A 24,001-nucleotide genomic window follows, 5' to 3' on the forward strand; every position below is an offset into this window, starting at 1 on the left:
CCTCCTTCTGTGTTTATTTTTAAGTGTAAACCTGGTGAGGGTTTTTTCTCATTGATTGTGGTTATAGAAACTTTATAGAGTTTAAATAAAGAGTATCGCTCTACTCTGCCATAAAAAAGAATAAAATAATGCCATTTGCAGCAACATGGATGGACCTAGAGATCATCATTCTAAGTGAAGTAAGCCAGAGAGAGAAAGAAAAATACCATATGATATCACTCATATGTGGAATCTTAAAAAAAAAAGACACTATGAACTGATTTACAAAAAAGAACCAGACTCATAGACTTAGTAAACAATCTGATGGTTACCAGGGAAAGGGGATGGAAAGGGATAAATTTGGGAGTTTGAGATTTACAAATGTTAGCCACTATATATAAAAATAGATTTTTTAAAAAGTTTCTTTTTAGCACAGAGAACTATGTTCAATATCTTGTAATGACCTTTTAATGAAAAAAATACGAAAATGAATATATGTACATATATGCATGACTGGGACATTGTGTGGTACACCAGAAATTGACACATTGTAATTGACTGTACTTCAATTAAAAAAAAAGAATATTGCTCTAATAGTGTTTAAAAGATAAATTGAGGTCCCCTGATTTCTTTGGAAGAAAGTTCCATAGCCTGTGCAGGGCCTGGACAGAAGTATTATAAGTTTACATATTCATAGACTACAAATAAAAGCCTTTTGTAAGCGGCTTAATGAATTTACCTGGTTTGTGCTTAATAGCACGCATCAGAATGACTTTGCTCATATAGTTGTTTGAAATGTTTCTACTTCAGAGATTGACCAATTTTTTTTTTTTATTATAAATGCAAGTAACATGGGCTTGATAGTGATCCACATGGGCTTGACCCAGTTTCTCAGCAGATGGTCAGTAAGCTTCCATTTTGGATTGCTTAGGCTCCACAGTTTTCTCTGTAGCACAAATGCCAGGTCAAAGACCATTATGTGAGTCTTGAGCAGGTAACATCAGGAAGTAAAAATGCTGTAGGGGGCAAGTGATTTACTTTTGCTGGTTAGAGGTGAGCTCAGAAAAGTCATTGTTAGTTATTTTGTATTTTTATTTGGGGTTACCATGCATTCTCTAATATAAATGAGCTCCTTTTGAGTCATAGGAAGTAGTGACCATTAGTTAAGTACTGTTAGGAGATAAATATAACTGATTACCTTCAAGTGTTTAAAGATGGTTTTAAACCAGGTAGTATATATATATCAGTGCACTTTGAAGATAACTGGCCTAAATTATTCATTGAATTATCAGATCCACTAGGTAGAGTATTGGTTTCATAATAGTAGAAAAATTGTCTTATTTCCTGAGGATTAAGTTTAGTGATTGGATCCTATCTGACATTTAAATGAAGTTTTGCTTAGGATTGTTTCTCAAAATCTGTGTTACCTTTTCAATTATTGCTAATCTGGAATTGTAGAAGGGCACTTCTGAAATCTGACTCTATCTGGGTAAAGGTCAGTGTGTGAGGGCTTGAGGGATGGCAGTTTGCCACAAACTCTTATTACTCCAAGGCTCATTATAGCAGATATAAAGAATATTAAAATTTCTTAAGACGTTTGAGGAAAAAGATTTTTTGTTTGAAATGTGATCAAGAAGAAGAAAAGAATATTCTACCAAATCTTTTTTCTTATTTGTTATAAACATTCTCTTAAAGTGTCGTGATGCATTCAATTTTGAACTTTAATCTGGGTGTTTCTTTTCTTGGCGTTCATATTTCAGATCTTAATTACAATTTGTCTTTTCTTTTTAGAAAGTAGATGGATTCAAAATGTTCAGATATACTGTATAATAAGGTCTGTGTGTGATCGAGGAGAGGACTAGGTCTAATCTTGGCATTTCTAGCCGCCTCAGGTGAACTGTGACCTTTATAGAAAGCCAGGCGACTGTGCCTCAGCTTGGTTCCCGTTTTGAGTATTAATGGCTTTAGCTGGAGACTTATTTGGAAGGTCTTATTCGATGCTGTATGGTAGCATTTGCCTTAATGTATTTTATAAGCGAAACAGAATGTAAATTCCAGGATTTAAAGGTGTTTTTCAAAATAGGGATTTGAAAATTTAACATCAGTATAACTTGATCCATTTTAATGTAATAATTTCAGCAAAGTTGTTTGATGTGTTTGTGTGTGAAAAATCCAGACTAGTTATAAAAAGACCCTTTAGCTTGTATTAGTTCAGATGACATCTACACAGATAAATGGGACACTTTAAACTGCTGCGTATGATTGACCACGTATTTAAATGTCTAACCATATCATTTGGGTCCTCAATCTCTGGGAGAAGGATTGTCCTATCTTACAGGAACCATGACAAAATTTCATATAAGATGTAATAACACAAATTCTTATTTGAAACAAGTTTTAAAATTCCTATTGTTAATACAAACTTATAAAATGGTTACTTAATGATACACCATCTTCACTACCCATTGTTTTGCAAATCACCCTTTGGGCACAAAATTCTTCTTTTTTTTAATGGGTTTAGTCCATAATTAAATTTAAATTAAGTTTTGATTTTTAATGGCTTTGAGAATTAACAGAGATAGTTATAAAAATTACTTCAGTTGAGTAAGCCTCCAGAACCTAAAAACCCACTTCTATTTCTGTTGATGCAGCAAAATACCACATTTCTGTTGATGTGGCAGAATACATTTCTACACATATACCTGCAACCTGCATACACACGCTCACACATACACTTACACGTTACGCACAAAATTCTAAATTGTTACAGAAGTTAGCCCTTTTTGTTCTCATCTAGGACTTAATAAATTAGTACAATGTAAGAAACTAGAGATTTTGATTTACCCTAAATTTTGTCCAAATAAACAGGTAAGTCTTTAAGTCATACTGAGAGGAAAGCAAGTTGTCTTGCTGAGAAAGGGAGGTGAGTGCTTTTGAATGGTGAGGAGTCAGGCATATAATTAAAGGAGTTAGGATTCTTGTTCCAAAGCAGAATGGGAGAAAAGAGTGGAAGACTCCCATCTGGTGGTTTTAATCTTTAAAGATGTTCTGAAGAGTTTTGCCTTTGTGGGAAGATGGCAAAAGAGGGCTTAGGGCTTTAAGAAATATCAGAAGGATTGAGGATTGGGTTAGGGTGTGGCAGGTGAGGCCTTTAGAATTAGAAGTCCTGGTGATCTGACAGAAAGAGAGGCCACCTCTCAGGCAGGCAGCCTGTATACTGGAATATAAGAGATGGGCAAGGAGTTGGGACTTGAGTGATGTTCACTGGGAGCAGGAGTGGTAGAAAGAGAAGTCAAAGGTACGAAAAGGAATGAGTGGAGATATGAATTGGTGAATTTGGGGAGGTTGCTGGAGTCATCTTCGTGTCTGTACAGGAGGATGTGAATAAAGAGGTTGTCAGAGAGGAAAACGGTAAGAAAATTTGAGGCAAATGAGCCTGGAGGAGATGCAGCAGCTGGTAAATTGATGAGAACACTTTGGAAAAATCCAGTATTAAGAGGCCAGGGATGTGCAAAACAAGACCTCAGTTTTCATAGGAGACAAGTTGTTGCCCTCTTGCTTTACAGCTCTGAATTCCAAAAGGACACACTGTCTGTAAGTTAATAGTTTTGCTTCTTAGAAATATAAAATAAATAGCTGACATATTTCTGTAAGATCAGAAGTGAATCCTGGAAACTATATATTGTATAGATTCGTATGTTCAAAGTCAACCAGAAGTATTAATTGCCTCTGTGTAGATGCTGGAGGATGGCTACTGTTTGGGCTCTCCTCAGCAGGAGGTTTCTAGCATGAAAGCGGGAGACCTTTAGTGGGAGAAGGAGTGAACACTGAGAGTCTGATATTGAGCTCTTCCCTTCAGCACATACAAAGCAGTGCTTAGGGCAGATGGACAAAGGACACTCCTCAGGAATACCTGGCCGTGGGAGATACTGTCTTTACCCATTTTCACTTGCAAGAAGGGCAGAACCCAAGTCAGAAAAAACATAAGTTCTTCTGTGGTGGAAACAAGAAGAAGAGGGGGAAAAAAACCCCAGAACTTTAGACTTTGACTCTTTCGACACCTATGACACCTGAGAATGCCAAGGTCTCCCAGTGTCATTTACAAAACCCCAGAAAAGCATGAAGTGTATCCGGGGTGTGGACCAGCTTCTGAGAGAAAACAACTTTACTAATCAAATACTAAACAGTAGAGTGACCAGACGAGTGTATAGAATAACAAGAATTGTGATCAGATGGGACACTGCAGAGCATGTCTAGTGCTGGTTGTGGTGTAGTTTGGATGGTGCAGTTTTTAGAAAAAGGGTACTTTGCTTGATAGCAGGAAGGCACCTTGCTTGGGACCAGAAAGGGGCCTATATAGTAGACAGGAACATAAGTGGTGAGACTTAGGGTACAGTTTTACAAACTGACTTGAAGGGTTTTTACCCCTGGTAAGTAGAACTCAATGTCAAGGTGATAAAAATTTTCAGCTCAAAGTGGAAGTGATACTTTGTTAGTCTGTAATCATTCTTTATTCATTGTAAGCAATAAAGTTTAAATATCATTCCCCACATGGTATCAAATATCATCAAACATAATTAAAAATCAAAATACCATTTATACTTTTGCTGATTTAGGACCCTAACTGAAGAACACTGATAGTCATAAAGAGTATCCATACTTATGTTAAAGGGAGGGCCTTTCGAAGGAGATATCTGAGGGGTAAGTTTATTTGATCTGAAATGTGCAAGGAAATTAAGTAAGACACTGATTAAGAAGGTACATCTGAGAGAGAATAGTAAAGAATCTGAGAATAAACAGAAGTTTAACAGAAGAGAATTTTGCTTATCTGTTCTTTCCTGTTCTTTTGGTAGAGGATAAAGGAGTAAAAGTCTTACAGAAGGGAAGCCGTGTTAAGCTGTACTTCAGGGAAACTGCCCATTCTCAGTCTTCTTACTGGCCTCTTCTCTAGGTTCCTGTCTCCTTCAGGTTAGCAGTAAAGCCTGAGAATGGACTTGACCTGAATCTTTCCTTGGTATAAACTTGTCTCATTTGTTGGCGATTTAAGAATAATTGTAATCTTTAGGGACATAGCCTCTGCCTTGAGAAAATGTTGTTTTGCACTGTAAACTGAGAAAGTGGTTAAATATGGGTTAATAGTAATCTCTTGCAGGGAAAGTATTTCTGAATCGACTCAGATTAAAGTTATTTTTTATGAAGTTGTGACATGTAACATAAAATTTTTCTTTCCTCCTACTTTGAAAATGTTGGCTTATATTTTGTTCTATTTTGTGATGGTTTCTGTGAAAAGAACAGAAGGAGGAAGTGTTTTTGCCCTTTTTCTCCTGCAGGTCCCAGTAGGGACGGCACAATCAGTGAGGACACCATCCGAGCCTCTCTCATCTCAGCAGTCAGTGACAAACTGAGATGGCGGATGAAGGAGGAAATGGATCGTGCCCAGGCGGAGCTCAATGCCTTGAAACGAACAGAGGAAGACCTGAAAAAAGGTCACCAGAAACTGGAAGAGATGGTTACACGTTTAGATCAAGAAGTAGTAAGTAACTCATTGAATAGTTGCATTATTTAGATTGAATTGTAGCCATGGCAAGTGTCTATATGTACTTTGTTTACCCTGAACATTGTGGGAATAGTTAAAGAATTCAGAAAATTATACATGTCTTTTGGGCATTTGAACATAGCTCCTCTGGAGCTTTGTTTAAAAATGGAGACTGTGTTTACAATGTGGTCTTTGATTGTTAAGTGGATGTATTTAGAGGATTTTTGCTTGCACCTTCACCCTGAGGAATAATGTTTTACCCAAAGGAAGACTGTTTTAAGTGCTTGATGTTACCAGATAGTTACTAGGAAATAAGAATTTTAGAGAACTCTAGCCGTGATAAAAATGTGCAGGCCTTGGGTGCAAGCCTAAGGGTCAGTTCTTTTTTGTCTCCAAACGTTGTTTGAACTATATTTAAAGTATCTTCAGTGAGTCCTTCTAACTTAATAATCCATAGAGTATACAACTTTCAGCTTGTAAGCTTTCTCACATTTTTATCAGTGTAAGTCAGCCCTATGACTTCTTTTGAATGACCAAGTAGAGGCACTAGCACAATCTGAGCACTAGCATCGCTCTTCATTTCCATGAGGAAGAATTTATTCCAGTAAAGGTGCATTTTTGATGAAAGGGTAGAGTTACTGAATGTTTAAGGGCGTTGGGGAAAGTGGTTTGTATGTACACATTAATCTAACAAAATGGTTCTAGTGTGTAAAGTGAGCTCTGCAGTAGCCAGCTATTTTCAAAAGTTCAGGAAAGTGACACCAGTACGGTTCAGAGCCTGCAGCCACCACCTGCTGTATCTTGTGACTAAAGTTCAAGTGTTTGGAGTTCTATGCGTTGAATCCTCTGTATAGGCTGGGGGGAAGTTATTCCTCTGAGGCAGGTGCCCACTTGTTTTGAAAGAAGGATCTCTTTTATGATTTTCATGTTAAGGAACCTCTGGCTGAAAAGTATCTTGTCTCATGGCTTAGTTTGCAATATCATTTGTCACTTATAAGTGACAAGTTTATCACTGCCATCAGAAGTGCTCAGCTGTTTTCACTCAGCATGTTAGAGCACATGTTTTCCTCTAACTTTGAGCAGTGTGTTATATTTGAAACATGAACTCTCATCCATGAATTGTTTAAGCGTTGTTTTATTAGCAAGTCTGTTTCTCTGAACTTGAGTTGTAGATGTCTGACAAGCAGATAACAATGTACAATTCATCATGCTTGGACTGTTCTGTTTTCAGGCTGAGGTTGATAAAAATATAGAACTTTTGAGAAAGAAGGATGAAGAACTCAGTTCTGCTCTGGAGAAAATGGAAAATCAATCTGAAAACAATGATATTGATGAAGTTATCATTCCCACAGCCCCACTTTACAAACAGATCCTAAATCTGTATGCAGAAGAAAATGCTATTGAAGACACTATCTTTTACTTGGGAGAAGCCTTGAGGCGGGGAGTAATAGACCTGGACGTCTTCCTGAAGGTATGTCTTCCTCATTCTGCTTTCTAGGATTTTGGAACTTGTTTTAGAGATGCTGGCCTGTCTGAAAACCATAACTCAAGAGGGTTTCTCTGTAGGAGATAAGTTAAAATTCTGTCTTCCCAAAAGAAAGCAAGTGAGGTAAGTGGCTGTGAGCGGTGTCTTCTCACCTACCAAGAAGGCTGAGGATCATCTGAGTAAGGGAAGAAAAGTGGGACAGTGGCTGCAGTTCCCTACCCTGCAAGGCAGCATCAAGCTAAATGTAATTCTTCCATCTTACTGGGCCTTAGTGGGCCACAAGGCACAATCAGATTTCCATTGATTCTTTCAGGTCACACCATCTAAACTGAAATCACTGACTGCCGCACCCTGTTGGTTCCCCAACTCCCCCCACCCCCCATTACTTTTCTTCGACTTGCATAACTTGAGACCTATTTCCCCAGCTCAAACAGCCCTGCAAAGTATTGGGCTTGCCATGCTGGTACTAGAACCCTTCTGAATGAAGGCTAGTCCAGGCTTAATGTTATTGTACAGACATGAAGAGCTGTAAGCCAGCTTTGGCTACTGCTCTCTGCTGGGTCATGAAGAGCATGGTCTTGGAAATAATAGCAGCCACCCTTTGGATGTTCAGTCCAGCCACTGCTGATGCTTCAGTGTACTTGCGAGGCTGGCTGGTCAGGTTGCTTGCTGATCTTGCCTGACTCTCCGTGAGCGAGTGGCTAAAGCACTTTTGGACCTGGTACAAGCACAGGAATAGCTGGGACTCAAGAGAGTACTCCCTTCGTATACACGGCCCCCTGCTTGGGTGGCACAGCCTAGGGAAGGACACACGTGGAGAGGCAAGAGAGGTGTGCCGTTTGTTAGGCAGCGGACAAAGCTGGCCTTGTGCTATCATCCCTGCCCTTTCCGCTTTTTTAGACAAGTAGGGACAAACAGTCATAGTTATCAGAGTTTTTTGTAACTTTTGTTAGGATCACAGTACAAATTTCCCTGGCATCTTGGTTGTCTCAAGATGTAGCTTGAACTCCTGAGCCAGGTCCTGCAGTGTGGTGCTTTCCCTGGGAAGAAGGCCTTGGTAGGTTCTTAGAAGACTACTTTCCTTAATACAGCCTGCCAGCATCAATCTAGTGAGTTGAAAAAGCCACGTGTAATGAAGTATTGGTTCCAAAAGAAAGTTGATATGATTTAGGGTTCTTAGATGCCATCTAGGTTACAAACTGTCTGATAGTTCATGCCTGGGCCTGGATCAGAGCCGGTCTAAACTGTTGAAAAATTTTCCCCCTCACAGCATGTACGTCTTCTGTCCCGTAAACAGTTCCAGCTGAGGGCACTAATGCAAAAAGCAAGAAAGACTGCCGGTCTCAGTGACCTCTACTGACTTCTCTCACATCAGCTGGAGATTGAGCTCTTCTCAAAACAGTTCTTTTCTTCTTTTCCTTTCTCTTTTATCAGTAGGTGCCCAGAATAAGTTATTGCAGTTTATCATTCAAGTGTAAAATATTTTGAATCAATAATATATTTTCTCTTTTCTTTTGGTAAAGACTGGCTTTTATTAATGCACTTTCTATCCTCTGTAAACTCTTTTTGTGCTGAATGTTGGGACTGACTATGCTAAATAAAATTTGTTGCATAATATTTCTCTTCTTTATTGAACATCTTTAAGAAAATTATATGAAACCTTAATAAGAAGCTCGGCTTCTAATTTAGTAAAGCATAGTAGTATCCACTGTGAGTTGAAATTTAGCATTATTTATCTTATAGCATCTAAAATGAATTTTACTCAATACAGGATATAATACCACATAGAAATCTAAAAATTTTCAAATATTTGAAATTGAGGGATTTGAGTGACTTTTTCTGTGGAAAAAATCTGTCCTGGGTGGTACCCTCCTACGAGTTCCTGCCTGGATTTGTTTCCTTTCTAGGCCTCGCAGAACCATAACTGTTTACGTCAAGAAGAAAGGAACAGAGTGGCAAGTGCCCAGCTACACACCTGAGAATTTGTGTTAACTAGGCAAGATGGTTTGGCCACAATTGAGGAAGGTACAGTGTACACTGCCTTCCTGCATTTATTGTCATTTGAAGTCAGTCTTCCTGATGAATGATTCAATAGCCAAGATTGTGGCCACCCAGTGATCCACATGTCCTGTAGAGCTCATCTAGTAGAACAGAATTTTCTCTGTCAAAATGAGACAGCTAGAAGGTTCACGAGGTATAAAGGAATTAACATTCTAATTTGAGATGTTTTAAGATATTTAGTGGGCCAGGCAGCCTACTCTGTACTTCTTCCAAGAGAAGAAAGACCAATTTGGTCCCACTCATCACTGAAGAGTTCATACAGTTTAGATATTTTCTTAAAAAATTAAAATCTACTTGTAAAAATTATCAGAATAAAAACTAGCAAGGTTTAATGTTTAGTGTTAGGATTAAAGTTAACATTTAAATAAGTTATTTTTGTATATACATACTTTTATTTTTACATGGTAGGGCAAGTTACAGCTTTTTTATAGCATATAAATGAACATAGGTATCAGCCAGCCTGAACGAAACAATTAGCATATGCTTGATGAAAAGAATCAGAATTTCTAAATACAATAAACACACATCATACATCCTTTTTGACTAGATGGCAACTTAACATATATAATATAAAAGGCAAGCACTGGGACATTAGAGGCACCAGAACACCTTCTTTGATCAGTCACTTGGGAACTATAAAAAATAAGTATCATCCAACATTTGGATGCTGAATAAAAGAGCTGAAGAGCTAAATAAAGTAGTCAGTCTCCCCCTTTTTCCAACTTACAGGAATTCAAATTAATTCAGAAGTTTGACGTATGTAATCCTGTAACTACTATCTCTTTTATGGTAATTCAGAATGGTAGTTTTAAGCAACTTTAAAGCTTGAGCTCCTTCTGAACTTTCCAAAGTGTTTCTGCACCCTTTTTCAAACGGGCCTCCTCTTCAGGGGTCAGCTTTACCTTTATGAGTTCAGGTGATTTCATTCTCTCCCAGGATACAAGGAACACAAAGGAATAGTGTTCATTTATTCCACAGAGGCCCTGAAAGTAAAGACTTAAAAATGACTCCTTTTTCTTTCTTCTAACAAAGGCCTGCAATTTGAGAAACAACAGTAGCTGGGTGAATGAGTAAACAAACAGATTTGTAGCATGAACTGTGGCAGAAAAACAGACCACACAAGATAGAACACAACAGTAACACGTTGATTGCCATGTCACCCAAATGTGGGTGACAGCTGTGTTTCCTCAGGGGCACCCAATCCACACTGGGCGAACATTAAAACAGATGATTAGACATATTTACTATTCAAATTCATCAGCCATCTTTCCACATAAGCTCTGACCTCTTGCCATGTTTGCTGGGACCCATGCTCCTTTTCCTATCTCCTTGCCCCCAAACCACTTCAAAATCCCTATTACTTTATTCCTGGTGATTTAATTCCATTTTGCTTTACCTTCTCCCATTCAGACTAGCAGAGGGATCAGGCCCCAGTTTCCCCCTCCCCAGGAGACTAACTGCTCATACTTTTCTGACCAGTGCTGCTTTCTTAGGTTTCTTCATTGGACCTAGTTGGAACTGTTAGAGAACAACTCAAAATGTAGCAAGACCTTCCCACAGTGGTTCCCAGCGTTACTAGACAGATACAGAGCTAGTTCACTCAGTTAAATAATAAAGATGCAATAAGACTTAATTTTATCTAATTGAATGTAATAAGAAATACCATACTAGGCCAGGGCAAAGGTCTATAAAGATAGGTTTCTTCCACCACTACCACCCACTCCTTTCTCTGTCTCTATCAGCAACAAAGAACAGGTGAGAAAGACAGGTGCTTCCACAAGATAAGCTTCAAAAATTATCCCCCATAAATGCTCTTACTCCTGTTTTATGTTGATGTTAATTTTTCAAACATGAACACCCTACCTTAATGGTAGAAACTGGATGCACTCCTAAGATTCTTCAAAATACTTTCCATTAAATCAGCTACAGATAGGGCAACACCCCAAGAAGTATATCCTTTCTTTTAATCATCACATAAACACTGTCCTCAGAAGAAATGAACATAAGTTAAGTATAGAAGAAATACTTGTCACTGAACATCCATTTTGTGGCAGCCTGACAATGCCACAAAAATGAAATGTTTCCATCAATAATTTCTGCCAGAAATTTCTTATAGGAGTTGGTTATTTAAGACAGAAAAACAGAGCCATAAGGGGAAGTACAGAGATCCAGAAATTAATGTGAAATCAATTTTACCACTAACAGTAAAGACTATAGCAACAATTTAAAAGAATATATTATCAGTCAACAAGTGAGTGCCTACTATGTGGTAGATACTGGGTTAGGCTCAGCAATGAGCAAGGCAGACTTAGTCCCTGACTACTTAACAATTTATAATCTGGTGAATATGATCACACAAAAATAAACGTACAAGTGCTAGTCAAAGACAAGTACAGGAGCTATAACAACTTATACTTAAGGGACCTAAATCTCATCCCTTTGGCACAACTCACGCTTATAGCTAATGTCCAAGGTATTGAAAATGTGAAACTAACATGTTACCTGGCAACCACTCCTTTGTGGACATTTTCCTATTGCTCAGGATCTTTATCAGTTCTATATCTTAAGTTCAGATCCCTTAGAGAGACCCCAGCAATGTTCACTCCACTCCACACAGGAATTAAGAAACAAAAAATCCATTTATTACATAGTTTGAACCTTAGCAAAACTGTTATGATTGCCCTGAGTGGTTTTCAACTAGGAATGCTCAACAAAACTAACAACAAATTCAGATGTCTAAGCCTCACCCCGAATCAGCTAAATTAAGATCTCCAGGGATGGGGCCCACAATTCTATCATCTTGGCAGAGATTCTCCAAACAAGAAAGTGACAGTTTTAAACTTTCCACTATAAATTGTTTTAACTTTTATCACTTTAAGTCCCTTTCCATACCCAGGGTTTATATTACATAGATTTCAAGGATTCTTAGCCAGAAGAAACTTAAGAAAAAAAGGACTGCTGTCGCCATAGCACCCTCCTCTTCCCTTTTTCTCCTTTTAATAGGAAGAATTCATGTTACTTGAATTACAGTACCTACCTTTCTGAACTAGAGTGTTCTAAGTTAAATATAAACTACATCTTGTTACTGCTGTATTAAGAAAGCCTTATTAATCTTAATCATTCATGTGTAGGATTAGAGTAACATTCTCATTTTTCTCAAATTTGTATTTGGTAAGTTATAAAAATAATCAATGTGCTAAAAATTAAAACACTACTAAAAGGCCCTACCCAGGAAGTATTTTACTTTATGATTAAATATCTATATGATCAACATAGTCTAAATATATTTCAGAGAAGGTGCACGGCCCAGTGGTGCTTTTAGCCTTACCACTTGAGTATCTGTGCTCTAAAAGGACAAACCATGAAAGCTTTCAGAGCAGACTCCAAGCGTCTCCCTAGTCAAGACACAGAAAGGGGCACTGTCCAGATTACAATCATTCACAATAACACAGTTTTGGGGAAATGCACTTAACTTCCACACTACAAAGTTAAGATACCCACTGAGAAGAAAAAAATCAAGTCAGAAAAAGTTCTCATCTAAAATGATACACTTTTTTAGATTTACCTAAATTAAAACCGATAAATCTGATGTTTTGTTGGGGGGAAAAACACAGTTCCCTGTCCAACTCCAGCTATACCACAGTTTCAACAGTATCTACGCAATAGAAATAAATTATGAAAAACTTTTGTTGCTAATGTGCATAGACTATTGTGCAGAAACACACACATTCATTCATAAAAAATTTAAGAAACACAAATCAACACTCCCTTATCAAGTCTTTTAAAAAATAATTTTTCTCAGAATAATCCATTTAGAGCAAAAATCTTAGTTAAGAGGGGAACAGAGAGAAACGAGTATAAACAGAATATAATTGTCAGGCAAAACAGACCTTAGTGCCACAAGGCATGGTAAAACAAATTTTCGTATAGTCTGATGTTTTGGGTATGAACTATTTAAAACATTATTTTAACAGATCTTTCTTACTGAATTAAAAAAGTGGCAACTATTAGCCAAAAGGCTAGTGTGGCTATAGTAATGGTAAACAAAAGAGAATTTTAAACAATAAAAAAGCATTAATAGGGATAAACAGAGATATTGCATAATAATATAGGAAATAATCCAACAATATACAATAATCATGAACTTAGATACAACTCGTAAAATAGCCTCAATATACACAGGAAGAATTTGGAAAATGCAAGGTGGATTTGACTCATAATTACAGTAGACAATTTAACTACCTTTATCAGTAACTGATAGATCAGTAATAATTAAATAATCAGATATTAGTAATAATTTAAACTAAACAATAATATTAGTAAGTGTAAATGGATAGCTATAGAAAGATCATCATCCCCAAATACATAAGGAACATTTACAAAGACTGTCTACTAATAGGTCACAAAATAAGCCTTAACAGACTTCAAAGAGCTGATGTTAACTCACACTTTTCTGACTTCAATTTCCTAAGTTGTGAAGGATTCGGAATAGCCAAAACAACCTTGAACAAGAACAAAATTGAAGGATTTAACACCTCCCGATTTCAAAACTTACCACAAAGCGACAGTAATCAACATATCTCTAAATACTAATACGGAGTGATCTTCATCACCACGATTTGAAAAAAGTAGGGAAATAGAGAAAAGTGTACATAGAAATACTAAACTATACATGATAAAACAAAAAATGTAAATGGTTATCTAAAAAGAGATGGAGGCTATAGGGAAAAGGACAGGGATGGAAGACAGACTTTGAATAATTCTTGATCTCTGGATTTGATGTTGAAGCCATGTAAATACTTCATAAAATTATAAAACAATATTTAAATAGCAGTTCCTCAATTACAAAATCTAAATGAACAAAATCATGTACTAAGTTTTGTCCTACCTACAGAGAAAAACTATTCCAAATGACTTTAAAATATAGTAATTTGACTGAATATCCCAACTTAGCCTAGATTTCTGAGTTTCAGACTCATAATCAGCTACCAGCTACCTGTTTGATATTTCCTCTTGAATGCCTTTTCAGATATCTCAAATTTAACATGTCCTAATTGGAAATCTTGATTTTTCTCCCCTAAACCCAACACTCCCTCCTACCTCTTCACTGACTCCTACCTCTTTGAAAGCATCCCAACCCAGGTAAATGGAGCCACCATTCCAATCAATTGCTCAAGGTAAAAACCTAGAAGTCATTTTTTACTCTTCCCTGTCCCTCATTATACAAATTCTCTATCAGCAGTCCTGCATATTATCTCCAAAGTATAACTTGAATTTGTCCACTCTGTGCATGTACCTGTGAAGAGTCTAGTACAATTTTGGAAAGTTAATAAATTATAGTGCTTTCACTTCAGCACCCTCAGCAATCTGGAAAACAGCTCAGCTGTGAAAGTCTTTAGAAGGTAAACCTTGAAAGTCCTGTGATTAAGCAAATCATCTTTTCATATACACTAGTATTTAAAGAAATCTTCATTATGGTACACACACTGATTACAACTATGCAAAATATATGTTAAAGTAACAGGAAGAGATTCTGGTTATATTGGTAGTTTAGTGTTTAATACTCATTAAATTATTTTTTCTACCACATTACTAAACCAACTCTCATAAAAAAAAATTTATTCACTGAACAGCCAAAATAAAGGTGACCTAGATTGGAAACAATCAGTTTGCAGTGGGGACTATATTGGATAATACTGGAAATCATAAATTTAAACATGGACTTATTTCACTGAATTAAATCAAGGCATGATTCTCTTTTTATCTGGCCTGCATCTACTGTGATAATCACTATGTTGAGTTTGCAGTGACAAGGTAATCTGGGGAAAGATTCAAACAGAAAACAGATTATGGGAGAAAACATCTGAACATTTAAGTATACATTTCCTGTTTAGCTTAATAACCACACTTTTTACTAAAGAGTAGGCTCTCTTAGATCTTCTACTATGCCCACAGCACTCTTACTTTCAGGAAATTAGTACTAAGTTTTCCTTGTACATTTGTTTTAACAACCTCCTAACACATTTTGCACTTTATAGTCTAGACCTCTTGGTCAACATGTACATTGGTCTGGTAAATGAGAATGTTTACTCAGAGACAGAGTTGGTGTGAAAAGACCCTTGAACAAGAAGATATTGGTTCATTCATTTGTTCACACAATTATCTCCTGGGTGTTAAGTAAATAAAATACAATACTTAAGATCTTAGGCTTTTGAGTCAAAAGAATTGGGTTCCAATCCTTGCTCCATCACTTTTATTTAACGTCAGTTTGCAGGTGCATTATCTGTGAAACATCATAGAATTGTGCTGAGCTTATTAAATAAAATTAAAGTGCTTTAGCTCAGTGGCTGGCACAAAATGGGCAATGATTAATGATACCTGTCGTGATAACTGCTATTACTGCTGCTCACAGGAACTCAACCTGCTGTTGTAAAAAACCCTGTAAACAAATTAAATACAACCTAGTGAAATCTGAACAACAAGTTATGAGAGTACGGAGTAGGGAGCAATCAGCTTTGTAAGACTGGGGAAGTCATCATAAAGTAAAATAAAGATGATTTTATTAGATATTTATTAATGTACTATTAGAATATTATAGTATTTAGCTATGACATTAATCTTTGCTAGAAAAAATATTTGGGATTTTCATGAAAGGACTGCCATGTTGCAGACCCACTGTCTCACCCATCATTTGCCTTCATCAGCATCCACAAAGACAAGTTCATCACTCAAGCACTAAAAAGACATTAGGCAAGCAGGGGTGGGGGTGAGTGGTCTGGATTAACTGGTGAATGAAAGAAAATTCTTATACTGCCAAACTATGTCTACCTTATGAATTATTAGACTCAGATAAGACATAAAAAAAAATCAATTCAACATTTCATCATGATATAAAAGCCCAAACTAGAAGAGATACAAGCTACAAAGAAGGATGCCTCAGCTCATAATTAGGAAAACAAAAACAGAAACTGTTCAATAAATAGAACAGCCTCTGAAGGTAGCGAGCACGTCTTCAGTTTAAGCTGAGGCCGCCCAATGATAAAGAAGGGATTCATGAAAGAAATTTTTCACCAGACTATGAGTTCCTTGAGAAGAGATTCTCCCATAATGTTTCCTGTTCAAATCTTTCCCCAGATTACCTTGTCACTATCATTTCACTCATCTGGTGCTTAGCATTTACCTGGCACATGGAAGCTCAATAAAAGTTTTTTTAATAAATAAATTTAAGGCCCTTTCCAACTCTAAAATTTTATAGTTCTATAATCAGGCAATGTTACCTACAAAGAGGAACAGTACTATCTATTTCTAGCATGTTACTTTATATGCAATACAGAGGGAAAATAATATATTTGTATTTGTAAAAGAAACACTAAAGGATACACAAGAAACTGACTTAAAATGGTTTCCTATAGCAGAGTCTGGGGGAAAGTTTGGATGGAAACAGGGTGAAAGTGTGACTTCTCCATGTATATCTTTTTATATTGCCTTTATTTTTTTAACCTTGTGAATGTATTACCTTTTGAAAAATAATGTTTTAAATAACTACATATTATCTTTATTACATATCATTAAAATTTTCACTGAAAAAAATCCAGCAACTTTGAACTAGTACTTAGAAATAAATGATCAAGTATCCGTAATTTAAGTACATCCAGCTTACATTGTTGGATCTTTTTACTTTATTCTAATTAATGGAAATTAAAAGTCAAGCACTTTAGATTATAACTGATTAGCGTAGAAGTCTAAACTATATCACAAAGAAAAGACAGTTGCTTAATGAGATGCCAATGCTTTCTGGGTACGCTGAATTATTCACAGAGATTGTAGTAGTATGGAGCAGAATTATACAATATTAACAAAATTATCTTCGAAAGACAGTTTTTAAAATGTTCTGTGTAGAAATGAGCACACCTAGCACTCAGATCTTGGGTTATAATACCATTCTCCAATATAAGGAAACAGGGCTCCTTGGAAAAAAAGGGTGATTTAGGATTGGAGCAGAAAATACATGAGACAAAAAAGCTTAAACTTCTTACAAGCCTGAAAGTAAGGAAGTGCTCAAAACAAAACAACCCTGTGTTGATAGGGGTATATCAAAGGGACACAGTAGTCAACTGAATGAGCTCCCAATGGCCAAAGCTGGAACAATTTGAGAAACAAAATAAAGATTTATTGAATTATAACCCAAAATATAAAATAAAATTCATGAGTCCACACTGATATTTGTAAATGATTGAATTAATTAATCGTAAGGGAGAAAGGACAAATCTCCCATGCAGAAGAATCCCAAATAATTTATGAAAATACTCCACCCTCAAGGAGAAGGAACACCACTCCCTACTCCTTAAGTGTGAGCTGCACACAGGGATTTCCTTCCAAAGAGCACAGCATGGAAAGAGGGTGAAAAGAGTAACTTTATACTAGAGAAAGCTAACACTACCTTAGCCAAGCAACTGAGGTCAACATCAACTGCAATAAATCATGTTGATAGTATGTACTCTAGAAGTGATATGATGAAAATAGTACCTGGCTTCCATGTCTTCCTCGTCCAAATCCGTAACTTCAAGTCTCACCATGAGAATAACACCAAATTCCACTAGAGGGGCATTCTACAAGGTATCTGACCAGTACTCCTCAAAACTGCCGAAGTCATCAAAAGTAAGGAAAGCCTAAGACAGAAACTCACAGTATAGAGGGGTCTAAGGAGGCATGAATGCCTGATGCAATGTGGTATCCTATATGGGATCCTAGAACAGAAAAAGGACATTAGATAAAAACCAAGGAAATCTGAGTAACGTATGGACTTCAGTTAATGACAATATATCAATATTGGTTCATTAATTGTGACAAGTGTACCATATGAAGGTATAATGTTAATAACTGGATATGAGGTAAAGAGAACTCTCTATACTACTACCTTTTCAATATTTCTGTAAATCTGAAACTATTCTTTAAAAAATAAAATCTATAAAAAACATATTCTAATTCAATCTCTCTGGACCCTCTTTCCTTATTTATAAAAATGAAGATGGGCAGAATATCTACTCTCTGTATGTGCTATCGAGTGCTCTTTCCCTTTTAACACGCATTTGGCTTTTAGCAAATCTTTCATTTAATTGCTAAGTGTCATTACACTAGGCACTCTTTTAGACTCAGGAAACAACACTAAATGATAAGATTCCTGCCCTCACGGATATCACTTTATGGTAATTAAAGTTTCTGTATTATGGTATAATTCAGTAATTTTCAAAGACATTGCTGTTTCTCTACTAGATTTGTACAATTCTTACTGAGAATTCCTTCTTTATCAGCAAAGAAGTTTTAAGATATCACCATCTTTTTTTTTTGAGGTTAACTTTTGCTTTTATTTGCCAGTGTAACTTAACTACAGTGGCTTGCAAACTTTTTTGACCTAAAAAATACATTTTACATCACAATCCAACAAACACACACATATATATGTATATAACTGAGACCAAAGTTTTGCCGAAAATGTCTACCCTGAGTTTTCTTGTTTTTAAGATTTTTTTTTTGAGTAGTTTTAGTTTTACAACAAAATTGACAGGAAGGCACAGAAACTTCCCATATACCCCCTCTCCACACACTTGCATAGTCGTTATTTTTATTTACTAGAATCGTACTTTTTTTTTTTTAAACTAAGGATGAACATACTTCAACACATCATAATCACCAAAGTCCACAATTCACCTTAGGCTGGACAAAAGTATAATGACATAGATATCCATCATTATGATGTCATACAAAGTATTTTCACTGCTCTAAAAAACTTCTCTACTCCAGAATGGCATATGGAATCTCTTTTTTCCCTTGAAAAGAGGTTCAAAGCCTTCATGTCTACAAGACCACTCATGGCCTAACCATGCATGGGCCAGACAGGCTCTAGGTGGCAAATTCCCCCACTAAATACTGCAGCTTTTCTTCCAATATTGAGCCCTGTCCCGTTGGTCCTGCCTAGCAGCCATTTGGAGGTGCAGGGGGACACGTGTAGGCTATTTGTTCACAGGAGGGCCCCAAGTTTTGCGCCTCTTGTCATAATGAACCCAGGTTCCTGTTGGGTGTGTTATAAACAGAGGAACCACTTCTTCAGGCCCCCTGCTCTGAGAACACCCCAATATCACCATTTCTTGAATGAAAAAAGTTGTAGACTCTAGAGCCAGAAGAGGGAGAGATTAAAGTAAGACTTGACCTAGGGCTTTGTAAAAGGATTGCACACCACATTTTCTAAGCTATACAAATGCTATATAGTCTGCAACATCACAGAATGCAAGCTCTCGGGGCTCTGGCTATTATCTTTTTATAGGGATGGAGCTCAATCCCTCCCAGAAAGACACTTCAAAGCAGAGATAGAAAATAAACCTTTCACTCCAAGGTTTTCTGTATATATTATCTATATATACTTACCTATGCATGCAACTTGAGATAGTCTTGCTGTTTTTCTCCTCTATAAAATAGGTCTAATAATTACTTTTCAGGGTTGTATTAGATTATGTATGCAAAGAAAATTGTTAATATCATTATAATCAATGTTGGTGTTGGTTTTCAGATATGGGTATCCTTCTTAGCAATGAGGACACTGCTGATGAAAGCATTACAGCTGGTAGGACAAAATGTGTCATGAGGAATTCATATGATTGCCAGAAGCAGCAGTTGACAGCAGCTGATGCTCTCAGTGCCTTAAGGATACTTATATCATCTAGACATGAAATCCAGAGCCAATCCTTTAAATCTAATACCATGCCAGGATTAACGGCAATAGAAAGGTAGATTAAAGACATCTTACAGATACTCCATTAATAAAAGCAAATCATAGTTCAAAGAATGTATTATGATTTACTAAAATATTATGGGTTCAGATCAGGGTAACATTCTTAGAAAGGGGTTAGATCTTTTAAATCCTGTGCTTATCCATTAAAAGTGGAACCCAACTTTATTAGCTATATCAATACTAAAAAGAACTAAACACTAAAATTAATCTAACATGAACAAAGAAGGTAGGGAAATAAAGATGGAGCCTAGGAAATGGGAGAGAGATTTTAAAGGAAAAGGACTATTGTATTTGGTACTAGCAGGACACCTACCAAAACTGATAGGCTGCACACTTTTTTTTTCCCCCCAGTTTTTTTAACTTGTGAGCTGAGTTTCCTAGTCAAGCAAAGGGGCATCTCATACTATCAATACATGAGTGAAAGTGAAGTGTCAACATGCTTTCACACAGTGACACTTCTAACACGTAGGATACTATCTTAAGAACTAGAAAAAAAATTGTAGAATAGATAAACCAGATTATGCTGTATAGCATGGGGAATATACACAAGAGCTCACAGAAAAAAATGTGACAATGAATATATATATGTTCATGTATAACTGAAAGATTGTGCTCTACACTGGAATTTGATACATTTTTAAATGATTATAAATCAATAAAAAATGTTTAAAAAAAAAACATAAAAAAAAGAACTAGAAAAAGACCCCCCTCTGGGTAGAACAATTAAGAGGAGTACCTGTTCTTCTGGGATAAGCCAGCAGGGGCTGGATAGGACCCCCCCACCCCCGAACTAGACACAACCTGCACAACCACATGCAGTGGCCTTGCCTCCAACTGAGGAAAACTTGGTTAACTCAATAGCACAGAATACATAACTTACTTTTAGTAAGATGCTGACTGCACAGGCCATAGCAACCGATCCAGTTCCTATAATGAAGATCTTACTGTGATGAATGGCCTCTTCTGAAGTGAATTTTAAGTTCATGCTTGATGGCTGCCATCTTGAGGGAAAACTGTGAAGCCACTTCCAGATTTGGAATTGGCCTTAAGTGAGAGGAGACATATAATAGAGAACTCCTGGGCCCCAGTGGGGAAGAAGGTGCTGCAGACACAACGGGGAGTGACAAACAGGACCAGCAAAGAAGCTGGGTAGTTTCTGGCCAGCAGCCCAGCATCCAAGACGCACACCAAAGGGAGGAGGAGAAAGGTGGGTACAGTAAAGAGGAGTTAAGAGTGAAGGAAGGAAAAAGGGCTGCTCTACCAAAAATGAGACCTACCACCGGGAAGGCTCTTCGGTCCCTCCTCCTTTTTCTCCTCCTCCCCCAGCTCTCAGCTCCAGGACCGAGGCCAGGGTGCGCAAGCCCAGAGTCCACAGGCCCCGGACGCCAGGCGCGCGGGAACTTCCAACCACACTCACACGGGTGAAGGGCCAGCCGCCCCTGAGCGAGAAGCATGCCTCCTGGAGGGGACACTGAGCCACCCCTGAGCAAAAGAAATAAACTCCTGCGGCGTGCCCTCGCCTGCTGGTCATCAGCGCTCCTGCAGCCCAGCTCATGGCCGCCCATTCAACAGGAAGATAATGGAGGAAAGCGGCGGGAAAGCTGGTTGACGTTCAAAGAAGGAAAACCGCTGACTACCGAGGCAGCGTGTAAGGCAGTGTTCCGCTCGTGCAGGCCTTGCAAGGGCCAAGCACCCCTGGCGCAGGCGCGAGGCCAGGGAGTGGACTCTGAGGCACTGCGCTTGCGCCCAGTCTCCTGCGTGCCCACTGCAGGGTGAGGTTTTTGTGGTTGGCCGACTTCAGAGAGGCTTCTTGGGCTCCAAGTGCCCCAAGTGCAGCAGGCACTGTGAACTAGTGGGCCTTGGCTATCAAACGGAGTACTTGCCCAGAATCCATCCACCAGAGAACACAAGTAAATTTATTTCTAACCATTGTCTAGATGTATCCAAGAAGGGCTTTTTGACTTTTGGTTGGGAATTTTTCACCAGGGCTGTAGGAGAAAGGGATATCAGGGCTTTTTACCACCCACAAATATGAGCTGAAGTAGGAAAAAAAAAAAACCCTCGATGCAAAGGGGACTTTTAAGTAATACACAAAAAACCCTAAGAGTTTGATCAGGGCAGTGCTAGTTGATAACCATATATACGATTGGTAACTACGTCTACAGCTCGTTATTTATGAAGTCGTCAAATATAGAATCTAAAATCTCCCTCTCATCCCTTAGTTTGGGATAACCAAGGTTTCTACTTCTCCCACCACATTCTACCTAATTAACTGTTTTCTAACTCATTTGTGAGTCATAAAACGTAATACACATCTGGCAAATTCCTTTACAAAATGTAGAGCAGTATTTCTCATCCTTTTTTTCATTATCTTTCCCTCAAGGGCCTTTTCAGACAGACATTATCCTAATGGTCCAGCTCCCCCACCCACCCCCACGTCATGGAATTAAATATTATGGAATGAGAATTTTGTCTGGTAGGGTTGAGCTTTGGAGAGCCAAACCTTTGAAATATCAAAGATTCTTTTTTACCAACCTCCCACCCAAGAACCAATTTTCACCTCCTTGGGGCAATATTTCCCCTGTTGAGAATACATGATGTAGAGCAGTTTTACTTTCTAGAAATTACATCTTGCAGCCTTCCGATCTCTGCAAGGATTTCCTAAAATGAAGTTTTAATTTTAGGAAAAGAGTTGCTTAAAAAAGGCAAAATCCATATAAGTCTCCCCTTTCCCCCCATCCTAATTAAACTCTCTCTCATGACCATATTTTGTACATTCAAGGGAAGAGTTAAAAAGAAAGGAAAGAAAACAAAATAATGGGAAACTAATCATGTTCAGTAGTAGATGACTAAAATGAAAGCTATCAAATAGCAAGAATAACAGATGGTGAACCTTAACTCTCTGGCCAAATGGGTTTGCATCCATGAGAGCCATATTAAGTCTTCAGGGCCTACATATATGCCTTCTAAGTTTTCGCATTGGTCCTGTCCTAGTCTAATTTGCAAATGGCCTTATTCTTGATTTTTTAGTTTTTGTTTCATTGTATATTTCCTATAGTGGCCTTAAATTCTTTGCGGAATCAAGGAAATAATATATTTTTATATGAAGCACATACACTCCCACCTTGGACACCAAGAGGGAGCTACCAATCGACTGTTATCAAGCATTCATCAATAATCAGTTAGATGAGGTACTCTACTGTGAGATACCTGAGGGAATAAATCATGTCATACTGACCTCATTACCATAACACAGCAAGCATGGTGGCAGTTTGCTGAACAAATAACCTAGAGGATGATCTAAACTCTGTGTGGTATTTCAACAGAGGGACTAAATTAACTATTTGAGTTTACATTAATAGGAATAATACTTGCAGGGTTGAAGACATTTAATTTTTTACACCATAAAATTATATTTCTATTTTCCTTCTGATATACAATCTTAAAAGATAAGTACTTAGTAAAGCTTACATACGGACACAGGGAGTTAATGAAGCAATATAAAGTGAATATGCTGATGCCCTAATGAAAAATGAAGTTTCAATACTAGAAAAAGTGATGTTTTGTGAGAAGAATCATAAGTTCTATATTATAATGGATTATTATACATATTCTACTAAACCTGAAAGCAATGCTTACATATAACTCACATCTGTACAGGTTGGATATCATTAGAATAGAGACATGAGAGATTCATAAAGAGGAGGAATCTCTTTACTATTTCCTTTTTCTAGCCTTGAGAGATTGTAGTTATGTCATAGGTCCAATGTTTTTTATTTTTTACAGATCAGGTGAAAATACTTTCAAAATGTAAAATATACAATCTACTATCTTCTGTTCTATAAAACAGTAGATTAAAAGGTTTTAAAATGTCAGGTCTTTTTGGACATTCCAAAGTGTGCTTGCGCTCTTCTTTAAAAGGGCCTCCTCCTCAGAATTCAAGTTAACTTTCACAACATCTGAGACACCATTTTGCCCCAAGACACAAGGGATACTGAGAAAGATTTCTTCTTTTATTCCATATAAACCCTAAAAGGCAAAATCAGGTTATTATTCAGTAATCTGATATGGAAAAGCAGCTATGCAAGAGAGCTTCCGAATAAGAATATACCAGAGAGACTACGGAGCTCAACAAGAATCACTCAGAGGGCAG

At 37.4% G+C, this 24,001-nt stretch overlaps 2 protein-coding genes and 1 non-coding gene across 6 annotated transcripts in view; 1 reads left to right on the top strand and 2 right to left on the bottom strand.

Moving 5' to 3' along the window:
* Nucleotides 1–8,618, top strand: part of TSG101 (tumor susceptibility 101) — a 37,353-nt gene extending 28,735 nt beyond the window's left edge. The window contains exons 8-10 of the mRNA XM_074372264.1: nucleotides 5,310–5,512; nucleotides 6,747–6,986; nucleotides 8,272–8,618. Coding sequence (XP_074228365.1) covers nucleotides 5,310–5,512; nucleotides 6,747–6,986; nucleotides 8,272–8,361 — 533 coding nt within the window. The 3' untranslated portion in view covers nucleotides 8,362–8,618. The remainder of the gene's footprint in view (nucleotides 1–5,309; nucleotides 5,513–6,746; nucleotides 6,987–8,271) is intronic.
* The window catches only part of LOC105076579 (L-lactate dehydrogenase C chain), a 71,904-nt gene that overhangs the window by 13,037 nt on the left and 34,866 nt on the right, over nucleotides 1–24,001 (bottom strand). Inside the window, exon 7 of one of the 4 annotated variants that reach the window (XM_045523764.2) lies at nucleotides 9,777–10,045. The exons of 1 other annotated variant lie outside the window; for it this stretch is intronic. In XM_045523764.2, coding sequence (XP_045379720.1) covers nucleotides 10,030–10,045 — 16 coding nt within the window. In that variant the 3' untranslated portion in view covers nucleotides 9,777–10,029. Of the gene's footprint in view, nucleotides 1–9,776; nucleotides 10,097–23,183; nucleotides 23,878–24,001 lie in introns of those variants that run through there. 2 more of the 4 variants (XM_074372266.1, XM_010964780.3) reach the window with 2 other exon arrangements.
* LOC123619645 (small nucleolar RNA SNORA11) lies at nucleotides 19,064–19,193 on the bottom strand. The gene has a single exon (XR_006728325.1). It is a non-coding gene; the product is annotated as a small nucleolar RNA SNORA11 (small nucleolar RNA).

Source organism: Camelus bactrianus, chromosome 10, assembly GCF_048773025.1.
Source record: "Camelus bactrianus isolate YW-2024 breed Bactrian camel chromosome 10, ASM4877302v1, whole genome shotgun sequence".
NCBI classification, from domain to species: domain Eukaryota; kingdom Metazoa; phylum Chordata; class Mammalia; order Artiodactyla; family Camelidae; genus Camelus; species Camelus bactrianus.